Source organism: Puma concolor, chromosome B3 (assembly GCF_028749965.1).
Source record: "Puma concolor isolate L17-30 chromosome B3, mPumCon1.1.hap2, whole genome shotgun sequence".
In the NCBI taxonomy this organism is placed as follows: domain Eukaryota; kingdom Metazoa; phylum Chordata; class Mammalia; order Carnivora; family Felidae; genus Puma; species Puma concolor.
The window spans coordinates 42,251,649-42,273,009 of NC_141672.1; the positions used below are offsets into that span (position 1 = coordinate 42,251,649).

General features: G+C 43.3%; 1 protein-coding gene across 4 annotated transcripts in view; it reads right to left on the reverse strand.

Moving 5' to 3' along the window:
- DAAM1 (dishevelled associated activator of morphogenesis 1) overlaps positions 1–21,361 on the reverse strand; it is a 175,783-nt gene that overhangs the window by 11,619 nt on the left and 142,803 nt on the right. For all 4 annotated transcript variants that reach the window (XR_015252337.1, XM_025918613.2, XM_086709636.1 and 1 more), the window contains 5 exons: positions 14,061–14,145; positions 8,902–9,008; positions 7,026–7,114; positions 6,002–6,170; positions 2,019–2,126 (listed from right to left, as the gene is read on the reverse strand). Coding sequence is in view for 3 of the 4 variants with exons in the window: in XM_025918613.2 (XP_025774398.1) it covers positions 2,019–2,126; positions 6,002–6,170; positions 7,026–7,114; positions 8,902–9,008; positions 14,061–14,145 (558 nt within the window). In the remaining variant the exon portion in view is untranslated. The remainder of the gene's footprint in view (positions 1–2,018; positions 2,127–6,001; positions 6,171–7,025; positions 7,115–8,901; positions 9,009–14,060; positions 14,146–21,361) is intronic.

The following is a 21,361-nucleotide window of genomic DNA, read 5'->3' on the forward strand; positions in this document are numbered from 1 at the left end:
TTCAATGTTCAAAATTCCCTTCCATGCTCAGATCTCACAGAAAGATAAAATTTTAAACTTAAGCAATTTAAACATGGACTTATGGTTTTTGTTTTCCACAGCCAGTAGGTACATTTTATAGATTAAAAAGAGCAGAAATGCCTGTCATCTCTACAAAAATAATTCATGTTTCAATTTCAGAAAAATCTCACTTAAGCCAATTATCACATGTAGAAATAAATATTTTGCCATACATAGCTCCTTTCGAACAAGTAAAAGAAACCGCCTTATCCACAATCATGCTCACATTGTATTCTTCATAATTAGGGCACCGCTTTTCACTGAAGCTCTGGTAATGTATTACAAGGTGATGGCTTAAATTTCAATCAACAATGGTATTTCTTCAAGTTGTACTAACTAGATCTCATTGTCTCTTTTTATAGAGAAAGTTTCCTGGATTTCTCCCATAAAACTTTCTATCTGAAGGCTTTTAGACCTCAGAGATTATAACATAAATCTTGTGGATAATTCAGATGTAAGCAAATTCACCAAAATGTCATTTACTTTAACATTTTAATTTCATGTCTCACATTTTCTACAAAAAGAGGGAAAAAAATTAACCTACTCTTCATCATACTTTTCAAATTCACTGCAAAAGATAGTTTTAAATACACACACACATTTATTTTTTAATTCTTTTTATTTATTAAAATTTTTTATTTTTGAGAGAGAGAGAGAGAGAGAGCGAGCACAAACAGGAGGGGGCAGAGAGAGAGGGAGGCACAAAATCCAAAGCAGCTCCAGGCTCTGAGTTGTCAGCACAGAGCACCATGCAGGGATCAAACCCATAAACCGCAAGATCATGACCTGAGTTGAAGTCGCACACTTAACCGACTGAGCCACCAGGCACGCCTATTTTTTTAATTCTTTTAAGTACATTTATTTTGAGAGAGAGAGAGACAGAGACAGAGAGAGAGAGAGCACAAGCAGGGGAGGGGCAGAGAGAGAGAGGGAGAGAAAGAATCCGAAGCAGGCTCTGTGCTCTCAGCATAGAGCCTGACGTGGGGCTCAAACCCATGAACTGCGAGATCATGACATGAGCCGGAGTCAAGAGTTGGATGCTTAACCGCCTGAGGCACCCAGGCTCCGCTGTGCATTTATTATTTTTTTTAAAGGGCCAAAAGCAGGAGGGAAGAACAACAAGGAAAACTGCCTGCTCTTCAGTCTCTGAAAAGTGGTGTGAAGTCTGTGGTGAAAGTTTGGCAACTTTCCATTTTATTTTTAGTTTCTTCATTTGCATAAAGACTGCTTTCCATTAAAAGGCTGCCTTGGTTTCTGAGAGTGTGTGCACATGTGAAAATTACTAGCAACGCCCTGACATTTACGTTCTATTTGCTTAGCCATGTTTCCTCATTAACTAAGAGTGCTCCTACCTGTATGTAACAGAACTACCTTTTAAAAGTACTAGTGAAACTGTATTCCTTTCTTATACTCTTAATAACCCAGAAAATTGGGTTTCCTGGCAGTTAAAAATTGCATGCAGGAGTAATCCAAAGGAAATACAAAACATGTATGTGTGTGTGTGTGTGTGTGTGTATTCATATATATACATATATATTCAAAAGTATGTAACATATTTCAGTGACTTGGATAGGATTCAAACTTTACTTCATATGCTACTCAGGGGAAAGCAAACAGAAGGACCCTCTTCACGCGATGCCAGCTGACCACCTCAATAGCTAAAGCACAGTCCAAGTGATTTAAAAGACTAAAACAGGGGCGCCTGGGTGGCGCAGTCGGTTAAGCGTCCGACTTCAGCCAGGTCACGATCTCGCGGTCCGTGAGTTCGAGCCCCGCGTCGGGCTCTGGGCTGATGGCTCAGAGCCTGGAGCCTGTTTCCGATTCTGTGTCTCCCTCTCTCTCTGCCCCTTCCCCGTTCATGCTCTGTCTCTCTCTGTCCCAAAAATAAATAAAAAACGTTGAAAAAAAATTAAAAAAAAAAAAATAAAAGACTAAAACAATTCACGGGAAATACTTACTTTACTTTCGCTGCCTGAGGAATGTCCCGCAGTTCTTCATTTAGATTGAGGACCTTGGGGTATTTATTTTCCACAATGGTTATGAGATAGTGCAGAAGTGTAATATTCCTACAATAAAGGAGGAAAAAGTATTAAACATGGTTAATATCTGCATATGATTTGCATATCCAAGTGGCTGAACCTGCAAGAATGCTATACTCCTGCATTCATTTTAAAATTTGGAGATTCCTTTAAGGCAGGGATTCTCAAGAGAAGGGGATAAGGGGAGGGCCTACATAGGATTTACATAACTTACGATGAAAGGAAGCATATCTCTTCTAAAAGGGGAGGGGATAAGAATTACTACTTTGGCTCATAAGAAACATCCTTCAAAATCTGGATGACAGAAATGAATTGGAACCACTGCCAGTGGGGACATAGCTTCACAGCGCATCCTCCCAAAGACAAGGTGTGCCTGAGGTTCATGACAACGGGATGGGGCCAGCCGGGGTGGGGACGGAGGGATGTTTAATTCACTGAAAAGGATAGCTATTTTTCAAATCTCAAAGTACAGAGCAGCAACTCACTGATTAGAATTTATTGATAATTCTCATTTAAGCTTTTTCAATTCTTCGATAACTCCCTCCCTCTGCCCCCCCACCCCCAATCCTCTGCCTCATTTTGTTAGCTTTTTTCCCTTCTGACTCGATTGTTTTGCTGTTGCAGCAAAGGACATTCAGGAAGTTAGAAGGCCTCCTGCTTTAGGGCTGGTCCTGGAAGTGGACCAGGACTGTGCCATCATGGCTATGACATCTTTGCAGCCAAAAATCCATTTCCTAATTTTAGCAACACTTGAGCTCCTAACTGTACAACCCAGCTCCCTCTTTGGTGGTGACAGCACTGAACTCTGACTGACCTGGGTTGAAAAAGTGGATGTCTGATAACACTGTCTGTTAGGCAAAGCTGTAGCAGTCTGGTCCTGTTGTCCCTGACTCCAATGCACATTACAGTCACCTGGGCCCTGGATGCCTGGGCCAACCTGAGATTCATTTCACTGGAATGAGGTGGGGCCAGGCATGGGTATTTTTAAAAAACCCCTGGTAATTCTAAGAGCCAGGATCAAGAACCACTAGTCTACTGAAAGTTACCATAATCAGGAGGACACAAATGTAATTCTTTAAAAACATGTCCGTAATTTGTAGGCAATTTGTTAACTCACGATGCTACATCCCAACAGTCCCATCCACCCCCAACTACCATGAAGCAGAGTTGTCAAACCATCTCCTTTCCAACAACAACGAAATGCTTTCCACTTCTGGTTATCCTTGCATCTTCATAGGCGCCAAGGCAATCCCATTCCTCCGAGTCAACTGACCCACACGTGAAAAAAAATTTTTTTCTATTTTTCTTGCTCTCAAGAAATAATTAGAAAACAATAGCTCAGCCAAGTAAATCGGTGGCTAATATTCTGGCCATTTCCTTTGCAGACACTGAGCTGTTAGCCTTCCACTTCAATTCTGCTGCTCCCAGAAGCTGAGCATCAGCCCATGTCCCTGCTGTGTGAGGAAGTAAAATCCCAGCGACTGTCACAAGACAGAGCGGAGCCATTTCTCTTCACTGTTTCACAGAGATGCTTTGTGATTCGGAGGGAACTTAACTAACCATATATACTTTTCTTCATGTAGAAAGACTTCAGCCTAGATCAGAGCACTCACATTTGTGTGCTATCCAAGTAACACCTAATTCGACTGAATGTAAGTTCTTAAAGAATGAAAACAACTCAACAGCCACACATTTGATTTTTCACTGGTGTAACTGGAAACAAGCCTTTAATGCAGAGTCAATGTGTCCCTCATGCGCAATGTCCCACCCTTGTGCAGTTTGATAAGATTCAACTGACATTTAATGAGTGACTGCTTATAAACAAGGCACTGTGCTTAGGCACTAAGGGTTTAGAAAACACTGGTACTATTTCCAGGGACCAAATATTCACAGGAAGAAGAGGGAAAAAAAGAACAGAAATATTTTTAATTTATTGTTTTGAAAAGGCTTGTGTATTAGATAAATTCTGTAGTAACTTCAATAAGGAGATAATCACATAGTAAGTGCCAGGTTATCAGTAATGGCTGATAGGTAATGGCAGAAGGTATTAGGGGAGGGTGGGGGGGAGAGAGAGAGAGGAGACCTAAATGGTAGTAAAGGTCTCTTTCCTCTCCAACTTACAAGCCCAGTTGAAGAGAACACCCTTCCTCAAAAAAGGTGACTGCTCTCGGGTGCCTGGGTGGCTCAGTCAGTGAAGCATCCGATTCTACAGTTTGGTTCAGGTCATGATCCCAAGGGTTGTGGGATCGAGCCCCATGCTGGGCTTTGCACTGAGCCTGCTTATGATTTGCTCCCTCCCTTCCTCCCTCTCCCTCTCTTCCCCTCACCACCCCACTGCTTGCATGGACTCTCTAAAATAAAAAAATAAAAAAAAAAAAAAAGAAAAGAAAAAAGGTGACTGCTGCTTATATGCAGGTGAGATGTTGCAGTTACCTACTACAACCTACAAATAAGATCCATCTGTTCTTAGAGTAGAGGTGGGGACAATAGGACAGGTGTCAAATACCTGTGAAACCAAATACCTTGCTTGTGATCTTAGGCAGACTAAATGAGCCACTTGACATTGCCTCAGTTTCTTTATCTGACAGTAGGCAATGTAGCACTTGGCCTGTGCACTTCACACAATCAAATATGAAAGTGGTCTGGAAGGATCAAGTGCTCACATTAAAAATAAGGTGGTGATAGAACAGCTGCCCTTTGTTAATCTATCTCTACATGATGCAAAAAATAAGGTTTAGCCCTACAACTTAACACACTCACTGCTTATTTCTTTTTTTAAAGTTTATTTATTTGAAAGAGAGCAAGTGTGAGTGGAGGGGGTGGGGGGGGGGTGGGCACAGAGAGAAGAAGGAATCCCCAAAGCAGGCTTCGTGCTGCCATCACAGGGCCTGAAGCGGGGCCAAACTCGAGAACCATGAGATCATGACCTGACCCAAAACCAAGAGACAGATGTTTAACCGACTGAGCCACCCAGGCTCCCCCACCCTGCTTATTTCTTTATAGGATGGATTCAGGGTTGCCATAATGCTATGCATCACTAACCTGATAGAAAATATAGAGTAAAAAGCCCTTGCTAGTTAGGAATAATTACGATGAACAGCCTATTTTTAAAACGAATTTGGATGCAGAGAAGTTTCCCTTAGAGACAATTGGGCAAGTTGCTTTGAAGTCAGTAAGAACCTTAGAGAAACAGGGCTCTCAGGGAAACTGGGGTTACTATGCCTAATGATCCTGTTAATGACACCAGAGCATTTCCACCTCTCAGTGTTTCTAACAAGAATCTGTTCACTTTTACACTTTCTAGGAAGCATTCTGAGGAGTCTTGGGAGCAGAGGCTTAATACCAACAGCCAAAATGCACTTAGACCCCATCAGTTTTTATAGCCGCTAGCGTCAATGTATAACGGAAGACATACCCTAAAAGCCCAACAAGCTTCCCATCATCGGCTGTCAGTTTTCTCTTTTCCCCTAGAACACAGTTCTCTGTGGAGGGGTTGTGACTGGGAGAGGTCATGAGGAGACCAGCAGCATGTGGGTCACATTCTGTTTCTTGTTCTGGGGACTAGTTATACAGAGGTGTCCAATTTGTGAAATTTAAGACCGGTGGACTTGTCCTTAGTGTATTATACTATAACAAAAAGTTTACCCAAGAAAACCCCAAAACTTAGACTAGCTGATATCCCTGGGGACTGAAAATGGATGAAGGATCATTGGCCCAATGGGAATTTAGGGATATTTATAACTGTGAGAGAAGAGAGGTCACTTCTCTCTTGGAGAGAAGGAAAGAGCATGAGCAGGAGACCAGCAAACCTGAGGCTGCAGGATCAGGGAGGCCCAGGAGGCCCAGAGGGGTCCTGACCTAAGCTCCTGGATCCTCCAAGTGTTGGAAGGTACCATACTTACTTGTCAATACTAGATTTTGTGTCAGCAATCTTGTTTAGGCTGGATATCTTGAATCCATACGCATTGCCTCTTTGGCCTTTATTCATGTAATTTCCAAATGCCAAAACCACTTCTAGCAACTGCTTCAGGGCGTTGCTCCTAAACACCTCTTCTGAGCCAGAACGAATTGCTTCAAAACAAAGCACACATAAACACAACTACTACCACCAGGACTTTCCAGGGACACCCAGCCTAAATCCACACACCTGGGAGCAGACACGGACGATGTAAGCCTGGGTCACTAGACTACCAGGGAGCATTTACAAAACACCTAACCTAGAAGCAAAGAGCAAGGGGACAGGGAGAGCCAGCTCACGTTGCTCAAGAGACCCACAGCCGCACATGCCTATCCTTTCTTAGTCCTTTTCTTGACTGGCTCATCAACTGTAAGCAGGGATATATGAGACAGTGATTGCATTTCCCACATTCCTCTGCAAACACTTTCTTGCCTGGTATGAGTAAGACTGAGAGGATAACTGATCAATTCTATTGACAGAAAAACTGGCCAAATGTGTTTCATGTTATAGCTTGCAGGTGTCCTCAGGGACTGGGACTTGAGCAGGGTCCTGAGTCCAGCCTGCATTCTGTGGCTGTGTTCTTCAGATGCCCCTTTTTTCAAACACTTAAAAATTTAATAGGCTCAAATCTTCCCTTAGAAATATCTAGTAAGGCACCATTGCAATAAAGCTGGCTACAGGTTTAATGCTAGTAGCGGTCAGATACGTTCTCACCAACATCCAGGATGTTAAAAGCCTGATTCTACAGAGGAGCTCAGGAGATGTGCTGTGGGCTCCAGAACCCAGGCTGGGCCACAGGGCCAAGGGCAGACATTAAGTAATTACTTATCACGATTTCAAAAGATTTTAAGCAAAAAAAAAAAAAAAAAAATCACCCAAGGGATGCTGTTTACTACCTGCACTTGGGTTGCAGTTGTAAATGGGCACTTAAGATGAACATCACTTTCAATCTGGAGGCCTGACTTTACCTTCTACTTTAGGTTTCACTTCTGCCACACGCTCTGCAAACTTCTTTTTGAAGTACAGCGATTGCAGTCTTTGCTGGTAATGATTGATGCTGTAAGAGCAAGCATGGACTAATGAACATCTACTTAATATATTATCTATGTTCACTTAATGGATACGGAGGTGGAGGTGCCTTAGAGCACCACCCCCCCAACACTCACACTCTCTCACACACACACACACACACACACACACACACACAAGCCTGCACAATTCCCCTGCTGGACAGGAAATGAGGTCACTTCGCCTGGAGAGCCCATTTCCCTCTGACCAACAGGAGGTATTTGGGCAATGGCAGCAGGGTCCTTAGCTCTAACCAGGTCAGGCAACTGCTAAAAGAAAAGGAGAGTTGCCACCTCCCTTTCCTCAGAGTCCCAGCAGCTCTTGTGAAGACAGAAGAGATAAAAAGGAATGAGAATGCAAAACCTCCCCATTCTGCTGCACGTAAGGGGCTGTTTCCTATGTCTCTCCTATACTTAACTTTCCACAAAGTTTGCCTTTGGCAAAGCTGTGGAGTAAAACTTGTCTCCGGCATTCTCTCTTCATCTTCTCCCCACTCATGTCCCCAAACCTTCCTCTTTCTTTACAGTTAGCTCCCTATCTGCTCCCCTCAGGGCTGGTAGGCTGTGCCTTCAAGATGGCAACTGGTGACCAAAGATAAGAGGGTGCAAAGCGGCCTGGTCATCAGTAAGATAGGTTGCTGCTGCTGAGGGGCGAGGGCAGAGCATTCTTGCCCAGGTCTTCTGAAACCAAACCACTGCCTTACCTGCTCTCTAGTGGAAACTTCAGTTCAGTAGCCCCTCCTCCAAAATGATACCATATAATCAGGCAGACCTGGGTTTGCAGTCCAGGTTCTCCTCTTATTAGGTGACCTTTGGCAGGTAACTTAACTCCTCCATTACATGGAAGAGAATATCTCCCTACTTACCAGCCCTCTTGGCAGGGCAGATGAGAGGATCAAGTGGGACGATGCATGCACAGAGCTAGACAATGACAAAATGGCAGCTACGCAAGTGACCATCTACTTATTGATACACAGGATTGCTAGGCCCACTTGTCAAAATTCCAAAACCATCCTTTGTCCTACAGTAGTATATATACAAAATGACAAGTTGGGATGGACAAACAACAAAATAATTCTGGATATGGTAGAAACGTACAGCGAGAGATACGTTCACCTGAGCTACACTTGTAGGCCTTTGATATTCAGGGAAAGAGTGCTGCCCTGGGGGTGACTGAGAGTCTCAGGACCACTGGTCCTTGTCTAATGCAGAATCAAATTTCCAGGCCGGGGATGGCAAAGAGACTCAGCTCACATGCCAAACAAAATTATGAAGCAGTGGCTGCCTCTGGGCTTTCTGGAGAGGGGTTGAAAATGCTTGCCAAGGCTTCACGGGAAGTATGCCATGATTGATTAGAGATGTCTGCATGGGTCAGGATTTGACATGCAGACCCTAGCAGTTCAGTAATGTGGGCTCTAGGTCGACCTTGCTGAGTCTATTTTTTGAGATGCTGAGGTACAGAGAGGAGTGAGATACGATTCCAAGAAGTCAAAGTGGTAAGGAGAATGACCCCGACAGGAACCAGGAAAAGTTATGACCTGTTTAGGTCCAGAAATAGAGGTAATTGTGAAGAAGCCCTAACCCTGGTTCGCCCATGGGCAAGAACTCACATGAATAAAACAAATTCCACACAACTCAGGCTTCAGAAGATTTTGCAATTTAAAAAGGCTTCAAGTTAAGCCAGGTTATTGGCCCAAATAATTCAACCAGGATTGAAAGTTTAACTTCCTTAGAAAGGTAGAGGGCATGTTCACATTTTATGCATTTCCAAACTCACCGGCTCATCTCAAAAAGGAACCTGTCAGCCTTGGCCATGCGATCCAGTTCATGTTTATGTTCCTCCAACAGGTCAATGTCACTTTTTTCGGGAACAAATTTCAAGAGCTAAAAAGTACACACAAGTATTAGAACTGAAGTTTATAACGGAATTATTGCAGTAATTTTTCACTCTTTCCGTTAATTTGCCCTAAGACAAGACTGTAACTTTGGTTTCATTTAGAAGTGCTACTTCCGGGTCATTGTTAAGATATGCTACGTGATTAAATCTTTCCAGTTAGGTGGTCCAAAGGTACCAACTTCCAGTTACCAGATACATTAAGTTCTAGGGATAGAATGTACAGCATGATGATAGCTAACGCTGCTGTATAACATACAGAGAAGTTGTTAGGAAGGTCAATTCTAAGCATTCTCATTACAAGGAAGAAATGTTTTTCTTTTTTTCCTTTTTATTGTATCTATAGGACATGACAGATGCTAAATGCATTATGATAATCATTTCACATTTGTGTCAAACTATTATGCCATACACTTTAAATTTATACAGTGATGTATGTCAATAATATTTCAATGAAATATTATTCAAATATTCAAAACACTTTCCTTTTTTTACTTATTGGTGTAAGATTCGTTTATGGCACCTCTGTTCTATACTGTCTCTCAAATCAGATCGTGTTAAGCCCTGTAGCAGTATCTGCTTCGCATAGACCATTAGAGGGACTTCGGAGATTCAATGCTCTCATCAAGTAGATGATAAAACTGAGGTCCAGAGAGATTAAAACACTTACCCAGGATTACAAAGAAAATTCATGTATTCATCAGAAATAGAACTTAGGTCTCTTGACTGCCAGCTCAATGCTTTTTTCTATTACATCATGCTAGAATGAGTAATTCTATGTGTATTTTCCATTCAATTTTGTTTATTTCTCTGGCTTATCTAATTCCATCTCATTTTTTGTTCCATGTAAAAAAGATGGATGAGAAAAACATCAGGATTTGAAGTTGTTGATTCCATTATTTTATTTTGGAGGAATAAATGAGCATGGAATGTGGAAGAAATAACAATAATATTTAAAGTTGAAAAAGTACTCTGTGTCTGATTTCCTTTAACGTTACAAATAGATGTATTTGTAACACAGCCTGACCATGTGTGCTATTTTCTGGATCAAATGCCCTTGGATATATACATTTTTTTAATGACATTGACCCTCTGAACCCCAAGATCCTCCCCATAACTTGAAGCTGGCATTTGGATGGTTCATTTAGTAGGTTTCCAAAGTTTGTTGGATTTAAATAAGGGACCTCAGAAAAGGCAGTCAGTCTGGATGCCACCAGCAGAGAAAGAACTAGAACTCCAGGTGAATGGTATGCGGTTGTAAATATATTCCAGGCAGAGTGCATATCAAGTGGCAGGGTCTGGAATGGGTGGCACAGCATTTATGCAAGTAGAAAGACAGCTGCAATGGCAGCAGGGGTCAAGGCCAGGTAGCAGCAAGGACCTTGTAAGAAGTTCAGTCTTTATGTGGGCACTGGGGTGTAGCTTAAAATCTTAGGTAGGAGAGTGAATTTGCATTGTAAAAAGACCACCATGCTCATAGAATGGAGAAAGAACTAGAAAGGATCAAAAATATTAGGGGGTTGGCATTAGACTGTTGCTGTAGTAGTCCAGGTGAGAGAGGGCAGAGGCCTGGATTGGATAGTGAGTAGATTCTAGAGCTATTTAGGTGGGGGTTGACTGGCCTGTATAGCATACAGGTATATGTGTATAGCATACAACTGGCCTGACTTGCTGATGGATGGTTTACGGTAGAGGGTCAAAAGGATGAGGTCCAGACTTTTGGCTTAGGCAACAAAGTACACGGAGTGTAACAGGAAATCGAGGAAGAGATGGCTGGAGGAGACAGGGTGGGTTTTGAGAAAGTGAGTTTAGTGCTTGCAATACTGGCAAGAGAACCAAGAGTGATTCCTAGGCAGGTGGACAAATGGGTGTGACATCCTAAAGAGATCTGTTTGAAAGACAAAGCATTGATATTGGTTGTAACACGCATGGATGGGAGTGAGGTAACCAGGGGAACCACCAAGAGAAACAAAGCAGGGCTGGAGAGAAGCCAGCTTTTGAGGAATGAGGACAAGAGGAGGAATCTTCAGAGGAGACAATGAAATGCCAAAGAAAAGCATTTCATCATGGAGCAAGTGGCCATTGGTGTTGCATACCACCAACAAATCAAGGAAGATAAGGACTGCAAAGTGCCTCCTGGCTTTGGCAATAAGGAGGTGGTGAGTCCTTAGTGAAAACAGCTTTAGGGAGGTGAGGAAGAGTGAACAGGAGGCGAGTGTGGACAAGCTTTCAAGAACTTTGCTTATATTGAGAAAGAGAGAGGATGGTGGCTACGTGGAATGTGGTATTAAAAGCTGTTTTGTGGAAGGCTGAGACACGAACAAGTTAAGAGTCAAGAGGGAAAGGCGTACGATCTAGGAGAAGGGCAGTCCTCTGATCTGGCTGGGTCCCTGAGCAGAAGAAAGGGCTGGGCCAGAGCAGAGCCCAGGGACACCCCCTCTTTCCTAGTGGGATGTAGTGGATGCAGATGCCAGTGCGTTCATGGGTCTGGTGGCCTGATAGCTTCTAGGCATTTGTGTTCCTGTGTTCAAATGGTGCCAGTGGACAGGACAAGTATCTTCTAGCTTTTCCTCAGTGCAAAAGGAAGGTAGTAAGACAAGGAGAAGGGAGAAAAGAGAGAGACAAAGACTTGTTTTTTCCCTTCAGTTTGGATTTTTATCTACTGGGCAAGGAAACTCAGGTCTAGTGTCAGGGATTCCCCCTCCCCCCGTGACACACGCATTGGTTGTGCAAAGTCCACAGCCCTGTTCACGATAACACAACCACTAGCTCTCTTTTGTACGGAACACTGTTAAGAGGCACCTGCTAAAGGTTCAGTCCTTCCCAAAGAAGAGTCGAGTGACGGACTGTGTGTGGATAGTTTTAAGAGAGGAATGAAGAGTTAGACGAACACCTGGGAATAAGGAGAAAGGTACGTATTCCAAGAAAGACTGTATTAATCTCGTCTGAGTTCTGAGCTCAGCAGCTAAAAAAGGAAAGGAAGGAATGAATGTGGTTCAAATGTGAGTCATAATTAAGAGTAAAGCGATGTTAGCTTCAGAGCTTGTCTGGGAGAAGTGCTGTGTGAAGGACGAGGAAGCAGAGGAAGAACAGTAGAATGAGAAGGAGAAGAAAGAGTGTGATAGAAGACCAGAGAGTAAGACACACACAGAATTATCGGGGGAGACCAGGTCAAAAGTATCCCACTTGGCCAGATTCTGCATCAGTACATTGATTTTCTTACTTGTATTTATTTGAAGTACATTCTATTTGCACTGCAAGCCCTTTTGGCAAGATTTTGAAATCCCTTCCCTCAAGGAGGAATTTCGCTGGATGCAATTTCACAGTAAACAGATCTTGTGGAATTTTAAACATACGACCTTGTCAATAGGGGCTAAAGGCCTAAGGACCAAAGCAGTTTTCTGCACAGTTCTTCCCTCTGTGTGAGCAGCTTCTGATGCAGGCAACTAGCATGCAGGGTCACCTGGGGGCCAGAGAGGGGCAGAGGGGAGCTGGGCTGCACCTCTGGGTGGAGACTCTTGCTAGGTGGAGAAAGAGAAGAAGAGAAAGTATGTGCAGAGAAGCTGTTAAATGCTCTAAAAATTAATTTTTGGTTTAGGAATCACCTTTAAACTATTTGTACACAAAGTATCCCAATAGGCTCGGTATATAGTTATTAAGTATTGATAACTAAGTCAAACCTCAAAAAGGACAGCATGGGGGCACCTGGGTGGCTCAGTCAGTTAAGCGTCCGACTTTAGCTCAGGTCATGATCTCATGGTCCGTGGGTTCAAGCTCCGCATCAAGCTCTGTGCTGACAGCCTAGAGCCTGCTTCGGATTCTGTGTCTCCCTCTCTCTCTGCCCCTCCCCCGCTCACGCTCTGTCTCTCAAAAAGAAATAAATGTAAAAAAAAAAAAAACAAAATTACAAAGGACAGCACGAAAAGTTATTCCACTGCCAAGTGTGAGGCCTTCCCCAGGACAATTCCAGTTGCAGGTTTCAGGTGGGGCTGGTGCACGGAGGTGTGGTGACCCTTCAGCCATCACTCCCTGCTCTGCGTCTGAGGCCTTTTAGGACACCAGTGAGAACACGACAGAAAATGCACAAGCAGACAGGCACTCCACCCGGAGCGGCCATGCCACCCAGGATCACTGTTAGTAATGCCAAACAGACTTTTCCTCTGCTTCTGGGAGCCGAGTCTGCCTACGGATGAGACACCCAGTCCAGCCTGGCATCACCATCACCGGCATCCACAGTTAACTTTTGGAGGACCTGGCACTAAGGGACGTGGACCTCTTGAGCGAAATCACTCAAAATAGGATTATGTCCTACGGACAATGAGACAAGCAGACAGAACATTCTCAGAGCATGGAGGCTATCTCCACAAAGCACAGAAAAATTCAGGTCCAGACCAAGAAGCAGGTAATAACCCCGGAAGCATGTGCTAGTTCCACAACAATGTCATTTGGGTAACAACTGAAGAAAGCTGCAGAGAAACACGTAACCGAGTTGGAATGGCTGCAGAGCATGTTATAGAAAGGCTGCACGGAAAGCGTGAAGTCACCACATTCAGCTTGCCCAGCCACGGCTAACACTACTGATTTCGATGCAGGTGACAGAGCTGGGGGTGTAACGGTAGCTCCTGTGGTGTAGGAATGGCGAGTCAAGGCCAAGACACAAACTGTATCAAGGATTCCATAATGAATCAGTTTACGTAGCAGTCTGTGACCTCATAATGCGAGTGAGATTCTCCGTACTCCTGTCAAACACTTCCCAAAAGCTAGTAGATTTGCATGACCTCTGAAGGCATAATACCTTACTTGCAGCATGAGGGACAGAATCTGGCATTGTGGGTCTCAGGCATTTGACAAACTCATGACCTTCCTTCTCACCCATCATTTTGAGGGGCAATGGGAGAATAAAATCTCCTAAGAGAGCCACATTCAACGTTGGTTCAGAGATGAGGAAACTGTCCACCAGCGGCAACCAGATTTTCTCGGTATCCCACTCCCTGCTGAAAGCCAGTCGTCGCTTACGCTCTGAAATATGTCTGGCAGCTCACCTGTTCCAACATGTCCTTGGGCAGATCTTCCTGCTCGTCCATTGTTAGAATTGCCCGTTTGATTTCATCATTGGACAATTTCAACCTGGAGAAAGAGTATTTTATTTTGTTGTTAACAATATTGGCACGGGTATTAAAATTTAATGCAAGATCATTCATTTTGCTACTCCAGCTGCTGACTTTCAAGAACCGTTCTTCTCAAAATCTCTTAGTGAAAGCTTATTTCCTGACAATATTGCACCTAAAAATAGTATTTTGAAACTGCTTTAACATTCTTTCAGGACTTTGTAATGCTCTGCTGACAAAGAGAACAGAGCTGTTATGTTCTATTGTTTAGTTTCCTTATGTAAGGGATCGGAGGATGAGAAATAGGGAAAACACCTAGATCCAACTTATCTCTTTAATATACAGCATCCATGAATTCTAGACGGAAGAGGAAAACTGAATTCTTGACTACTCATCAGGAATGTTCAAAGTCTGCTTTCACATTAAAAATGGATTTAAAAAAAGGTTGGAATCTGTTACTGTCAAAAAGTTGAATAGTTAATACATGGAATAGAATGTGTAAGGCACTTCATGGTTGAGGAGTTTTCACATATAATGTTTCATTGGAGGTTTAAAATAACTACGATTTTTTTTTTAACGGAGGGACAAACTGAGGCTCGGAATGGCTGATTTGCCCAAGGTCAAACATATGGAAAGTGGCAGTACCTAACACAAACTTGAAACTCCTGATTCCCAATCCCAAATTCCTTTTACAAATCTGTTTATCTAGTTAATATCTAATAGGGAAGAATTTAAGCAAAACCACAAATATGTTTTCTGTTTACCATAAATTTATATGATTAACTAATTTAAGGACTTATGGCTTGATTATGTCAGGACAACAAGTGTTGACTACGAAGAAAGTCATGAAGTTAAAATGTACTTGTAAAAATGTGTTTTTATTAGACACAATCAATAGTCTAAACTGGGGGGGGGGGATCTTAACCAGATTATTAGCTAGAAAAATAGAGTCATTCTTTTGTTCTATTTGTAAGCATTAGATCCAGACTTACTTAAAAATATCTTACTTCTTTATTAAGCTACTATTAAAGTGGCATATTAACGTTATTTGTCTGTTCCTCTAGTCTACGATCTTCAAGAAAAATCACATTTTGGCCTGGAGATGAAGACATAAACACACAAATACAGAGCAAGACATAAAGCCTTCACACGGAATATTTGAAGGTGGGAGCTTTGGCATCAGACTGGGCCTCAGTCCCGTGTGACGCTTCCTGGCCAGTGTGACCTCGGGTCAAGTTCTCCTTAAGCCTTAGTTTTCTCAGGGTGCCTGGGTGGCTCAGTTGGTTAAGTGTCCTACTCTTGGTTTTGGCTCAGGTCATGATCTCACGGTTCGTGGGTTCGAGCCCTGCATCGGGCTCTGCACTGACAGTGCAGAGCCTGCTTGGGATTCTCTCTCTTTGCCCCTCCACTACTCATGCCCTTTCTCTCTCTCTCTCTCTCTCTCTCTCTCTCAAAATAAATAAATAACTCAGAAAAAAAAAGTCTTAAGTTTTCTCATCTATGGAGTGAAATAATGCATGTAAAGCACTACGCACTGCCTGTCCATAGATAAAGCTCATAAACTAGGTGTCTCACTTTCCAACAGACTTTTCTACACTGGGGACAAAAAAGCAGCAGTACTTCTGTAACCTATACATTCTCACACAGCGCTTAGCAGGGCTATTACCAACACTTCCCCAAGCACTCCCACAGCCATTATTTCACTGGAGTTTCCTCTCTGTACACAACATCCATTAGGCCCGGAAATGTTAAACAAGAATTAGAAGATAGGGTTCTTACTTTAAAGGTGGCTGTAACATTTGGGAGAATCAAATGGTAAGTGAAACACTCAAGACACATGGGTATGAAAGCACACATGGCTACTGCCGCTCTCACAGATAAACGAGGGGGCAGCATGAGTGTGGGGAAGGGGGCGGGACACAAAGGCCACAGAAGGAGGAAAGAACCCTGGGGGTAGAGCTGGACAACACACACCCCACTTTGGACAACTCGGCTTGTCCTTTTCTCTAGATTTTGACATGATCTCATTAAAACCACCTATCCTGCTCTTTATGCTGAATATTGTTTCGTGTGCCGATAAGTAGGAAAGGGAAGGAACAAATTTGTCAATCCTATTGTACTAGTACTGTGTTTGGTTTGTTTGTTTGTTTTGAGGGGGGGAGGGGCAGAGAAAGAGGGATAGAGGATCGAAGAAGGCTCTCTGCTGGTAGCACCCAATGTGGGGCTCAAACTCACAAACTATGAAATAATGACCTGAGCTGAAGTCAGAAGCTTAAACGACTGAGCCACTCAGGTGCCCCAGTAGTACCATTCTCTTTCATCTCAAGCTTTCAAATCCAAATATAGCATGTAGGCAACGGGAGAAAATTGCCCATGTTCTAAAATGAGATCCACTCTATCGCCTAGTCTGAGGTAGGGTGCCATCATAATTCCCTAGACCTGGGCAGACTTCTTTAGATTGTTTTAGTCATTCTTGGGACAATCATTGCCCCACAAACATTTTCACCAGGACATCGTGATGGAAAACCCTCAAACTTTAACTGGAACAATCTAGCTAAGTTGGCATGGGTAAAACACATGATAGGGTAAAAACCATAATGCTGGCATCACCGTACAGGCTCTGGGTAGCCCTCAGTTCCAGAACACTAAAGGCTCATGAGTTGGTTAAGAGCGAACACCACAGTCCAGCCATGCAAGGCCAAGGAAGAGGAATGCTAAGGAAGGTTGAAACTGCCACTAATGAAAACCAACCGGCCGTGGAAACATCTATAGGCGTCATGAGAAAAGCTCCACTTATAAGAAAAAAATAAATTAGTTCTGTGTCCTTTTCACACTGAGCTGAAGAAACTACTTTATGGTGTGGTTCTGCTGAGTCCTTCTGTTTTACATTTAAAAGAAAAGGAGTTGAAAATCAGAGTGAGAACAATACTTGAAGTATCAGATTTGCATTTCATTAGCTCCCCATATGGAGTGCAGAACTCCTTGCTTTTGAAATTGTATATATTTATGCTTCTCAACCCCCAGAGGCTGTCTGGACTAAACACTAGCTCTAATTCATAACAATTTTGGTTTCTCTTTATGTGTCCCACAAAGAGACTTGAGACTTTAATGGATAGTGCTTAAGAAAATCTACCTGTCAACATACTGCCTTGCACGTGGCCTGTTGGAGCAGACAAAGAAACTGTACCCTTGGGGAAAGGGGAGAAGGGTACTCCGCCCTCTGGGATGGTTCTGTAGGTTGCCCGAGTTCTTAGTATCATCTGTCATCCACAGAATGAGTCGCTAATCTCTGTAATTTAAGGACCCTACCAATCCTAACGTTTTAATTGCTTTTTAAAGCTTGGCAGTGTTCTGGTGTGCTGGAGGGTGGCAACGTTTGAGACATCCACTTCAACTTTCCTTACAAGGCAGGAAACAAATCGGCCATTTTAAAACAGTAGTTAAGTCTACCTCGCTGCACTCAAGTATTTCAAAAATTTGCCAAGAGAATTGGAACATCCAGGCGTAATTAAAATAAGTTAGGGATGGGTGGCGAGATCAGCCTTAGCTCTGCTTCAGTGGATTTAAGCCAAATCCCCCTACTTTAAAGTAGCTTTTTGTGCTTTACTGCACCCCGGGCTGCCATGTTAAGCGAGCATCTGGAAAAAAAAGAATGGCAGAACACTTCATAAAAGTGTATTTTAGGTGGGTTCATTTGGCAATATAAACCAGCTTCCAAGTTTCTTTCTTTATTTCGGAAGGGAGAAGTCTGTGTCAGGGAATAAAGCAGGGCGAATTTTAAATTGCCACATGTCACCTATAGATACCCAGTAGGTTGTTGCTCACCCTGCCCCGGCCTGAAGTGAGCGTTCTTAGTTTAAGGAATGTCCTGTCCATTCCGACACTCTCTTCTCCAGTCTGGGAAGGCGGGGTCCCTCGTGGCCTGGAGCTTCTGCTTCAAACTCACACTTTCCAGGCAGCCTCCCCTCCGGGAGCTGCAAGTGACCCTGGCCACTGAGGCTGCAAGCCCGGTGTGAAGGGCCCTCACTTCCCTTCCCTGTTCAGCCTGTGGGGCAGGGAGGGCCTTCCTCCCGACTGACTTCACTCCAGGCAGGGCTGTGGCAGGTGCCTGACCAAAGGGTCTGCTAACTTCTGCGGTGTGGGAGTAAGGAAGAGCGTTTAAGGATAACCAAGCGCTGCGGACATATGTGCTTATGAAACATCCCCCATGGAATCCGTCACAGGCTTATCTCAAGGTGGAATCTGGTGTGATGACTGTGTTGCTGGGGATTAAACTTCTTGTCAGCAAGGTAAGAAATGGAGAGGGTCACCAGTCTTGGGGAACGAAATCAGCAGAAAAGGAGAAAGTAAGTGTGGAAAGGCAGGAAATCTTGACATCAACTTGGAAACATTCCTGTTCATCGTCCACGTGCACAAAACCGTCTCCAAGTACTGCTGAGGGCGGTCTCTCAATTCTCTCGCGGGGTCGCACCTGGCCATAAGGGAGAACCCATCTAGTGGCCGGCCGCTGTGGCCTCCAGGTCGCCACCCTTTCCAACCTGTCCTGCCAACCGCAGAGGGCAAACTTCAAACCTTCTTAAAACAAAGTGTCGTCCTGAACAATTTGCACCAATTCCCGATCCCACAGGCACGTTAACAGGCCACTAAACGAGCAACTACTCCATGCAGGTTCTCTGCTGCTACTGCACATGCGCTGGGTCTAGCTCTCTCACATCGAGAGGGCCTACTGCAAGGCCACTGCTTTCACGATCTCCATTTTATAGACGAGGAGGGTGCGGCTGGAGCTTGGGCTGACTGGTACCCTTAACGAAGGCACGCGGCATGGATCACAGGCTCTCTTGCCCAGTCCCATTTGTTATGACTGATGACTGCTACAATTGCAGGGCTCTCTGTATTAGTTGTGCATCGACCCCCTGCACCTCTCCCACCCCTCCACCCCCAGTGCCTTGGCTTCTGCTGTGCGCCTCCTTGGAACTGCCTCTCGACCCCATGCCATGTAATTGCTATCACCCTTTGAGACCCACTTTCTCTTCTGAGCCCCGTCGGTGTCCTCACTCGGCTCAGCTCCTGGCTCCTTCCGGTTGGATCAGTCCGGGCCTGAGCTGTTCACAAGTCATCTTGCTGGTGGTGTTTTTCTTCTCCAAATAGCCACGAGCTTTCAAAGGCAGCAGTGCTACCTAAAGTCGTGGTGCATTCTATGGCACCCCACGTAGTGCCAGGCAAGTCAGTGCTCCAAAGTGGTAACTCTAAGATCTCTTCCTTCCTTTCCGCCCCTAGCTCCTTTCACGTGTGGTAAGGCGTTGCCAGCGAAAACGGGAGAATGAAAACACGGTGAACTACTGACTGGTTAAACAGCTAGATACAACCCAAATTAGAACTCAATCTGCTTTATTTCTGTTACCTTTGCCACACAGCACATTACAGGTCGGTCCTCTGCTTTCCTGGCAAGAGTAAAACTATTGATCACGGAAAAGAAAAGCATGTGGGGCTGAATCCTCTGTGGGAAAGAACATTTTAGAACCTGATCCATAACGTCTAATTACCATAAGGTCAACTGGGACTCAAAATTACCTTGTTACGTATAATATGCTTTTTAATTATGCTCGTTATAATGACACTTATTCATTAAATTGGATTTTAATAGATAATTTAACAGATACAAGGCAATTTCTTAAAATTATCTTCCAGAGAGAGTTTAGATACGCTCAAGTTCTAAGTCACCTTAGGCTCTGACACTTTTAAGGTAACAAGGGAATTATATACCACAAATACAAAATAATTCCTTCAATAATGGGATGGGAAGTTCGCCAGAAAGAACTGGAACCTTATCTATAGCTAGTGTTAGTGTTATGACCCTCGTTGACATCTCGTACTGAGAATAATCTGTCTCTGAAGAACTAGGTCATAGATTTTGCTCCTACAAGCACTTAAATACTATAGGAATTCAGTGATAGCTCCCTTTGTCAAGTTGTTTAAAAAGTGTTCCTCCAGACTGCAAAAGCACAAGATATAGGCAGAAATTCCAGGCTTTAGGAAAAAAACAAACAAAAAAAACCTTTCCCCAAATTTTCATTTAACTTCACTATTAAGAATGTTATTTATAAAAAGAAGTTGTAACAAAACAGATTATAGATACTGTAGAAGAGAAATAAGTAGACCTTCAGATTATTTCGTTGGTATCTTCATCAGCATGTGTTCAGGGAGAAAAAGGGGGGCTAAGTACAGGGCCTGGACATTTACACAGCTTCCAGCCAGAGGCAGAAATGAAATGCTAACAGGAGGGTTCATGTTACCTTCCTGGTTGTATTAAAATTCAGGGATCTCACTAAGCTTCAGTTTCTCTTTCACCAAAAGAAAACATTTGCTCCCTAAAGTAATATATATCTGGCTAATAATCAAGCTCCGTGCTGTAAACCAAGCAGCAGCACTTTGTGTTAAAAGAAACTCACTGTAAGATCATCTGAAAAATAAAGACTGCTACTCTCCCTCCCTGCGCTCCCTGAAAGAGCAGCCACCTCACGCCAGCTTTAACACATACACGACATTCTTTCCAGAACGTGACCAATGGGACTTATACTTAATGCCCCCCAACCCAGGATTCTTTAGATCTTCGTTCACCTCAAAAGCATTAGGTATCTTTGCGTGACATAAAAGTTCCTTTTAGAGAAAAGAAGAAATTAGATACAGAAAAGCTACTTGAAATGCCCGGGATGACAGACACAGTGCCTGAAGCTATAAGCAGATTTCAGCCTCCCAAATTTCCTTTCTTCTTTTCAAGTTCCAAGGCCGTGATGGTTCACTAATTATGAGAAAGATTTCTGAACAGGGCTGAAATGGGTAAATTAGCATTTCACTGGGGCTTGGGATTTACATATCTGTTTAGTCATAAAAATGTCTCAAAAAGAGCATGAAATCACATAAACTCTAAGTATAAAAAGGTGACTTCGAAAAGCAAAATAAAACAGAGCTTTCATGGTTGCTGCTGATTCTGTGGCAATGTTACTTAATCAAAATACCTCTTAAAAACTGAAAACAAACTGAGGGTTGATGGGGGGTGGGAGGGAGGGGAGGGTAGGTGATGGGCATTGAAGAGGGCATCCTTTGGGGTGAGCACTGGGTGTTGTATGGAAACTAATTTGACAATAAATTTCATATAATAAAAAAATAATAATAAATAGCAAAAAAAAACCCCCACAAAATACCTCTAAAGCCAGGAAATATACATAAAGGTAAAA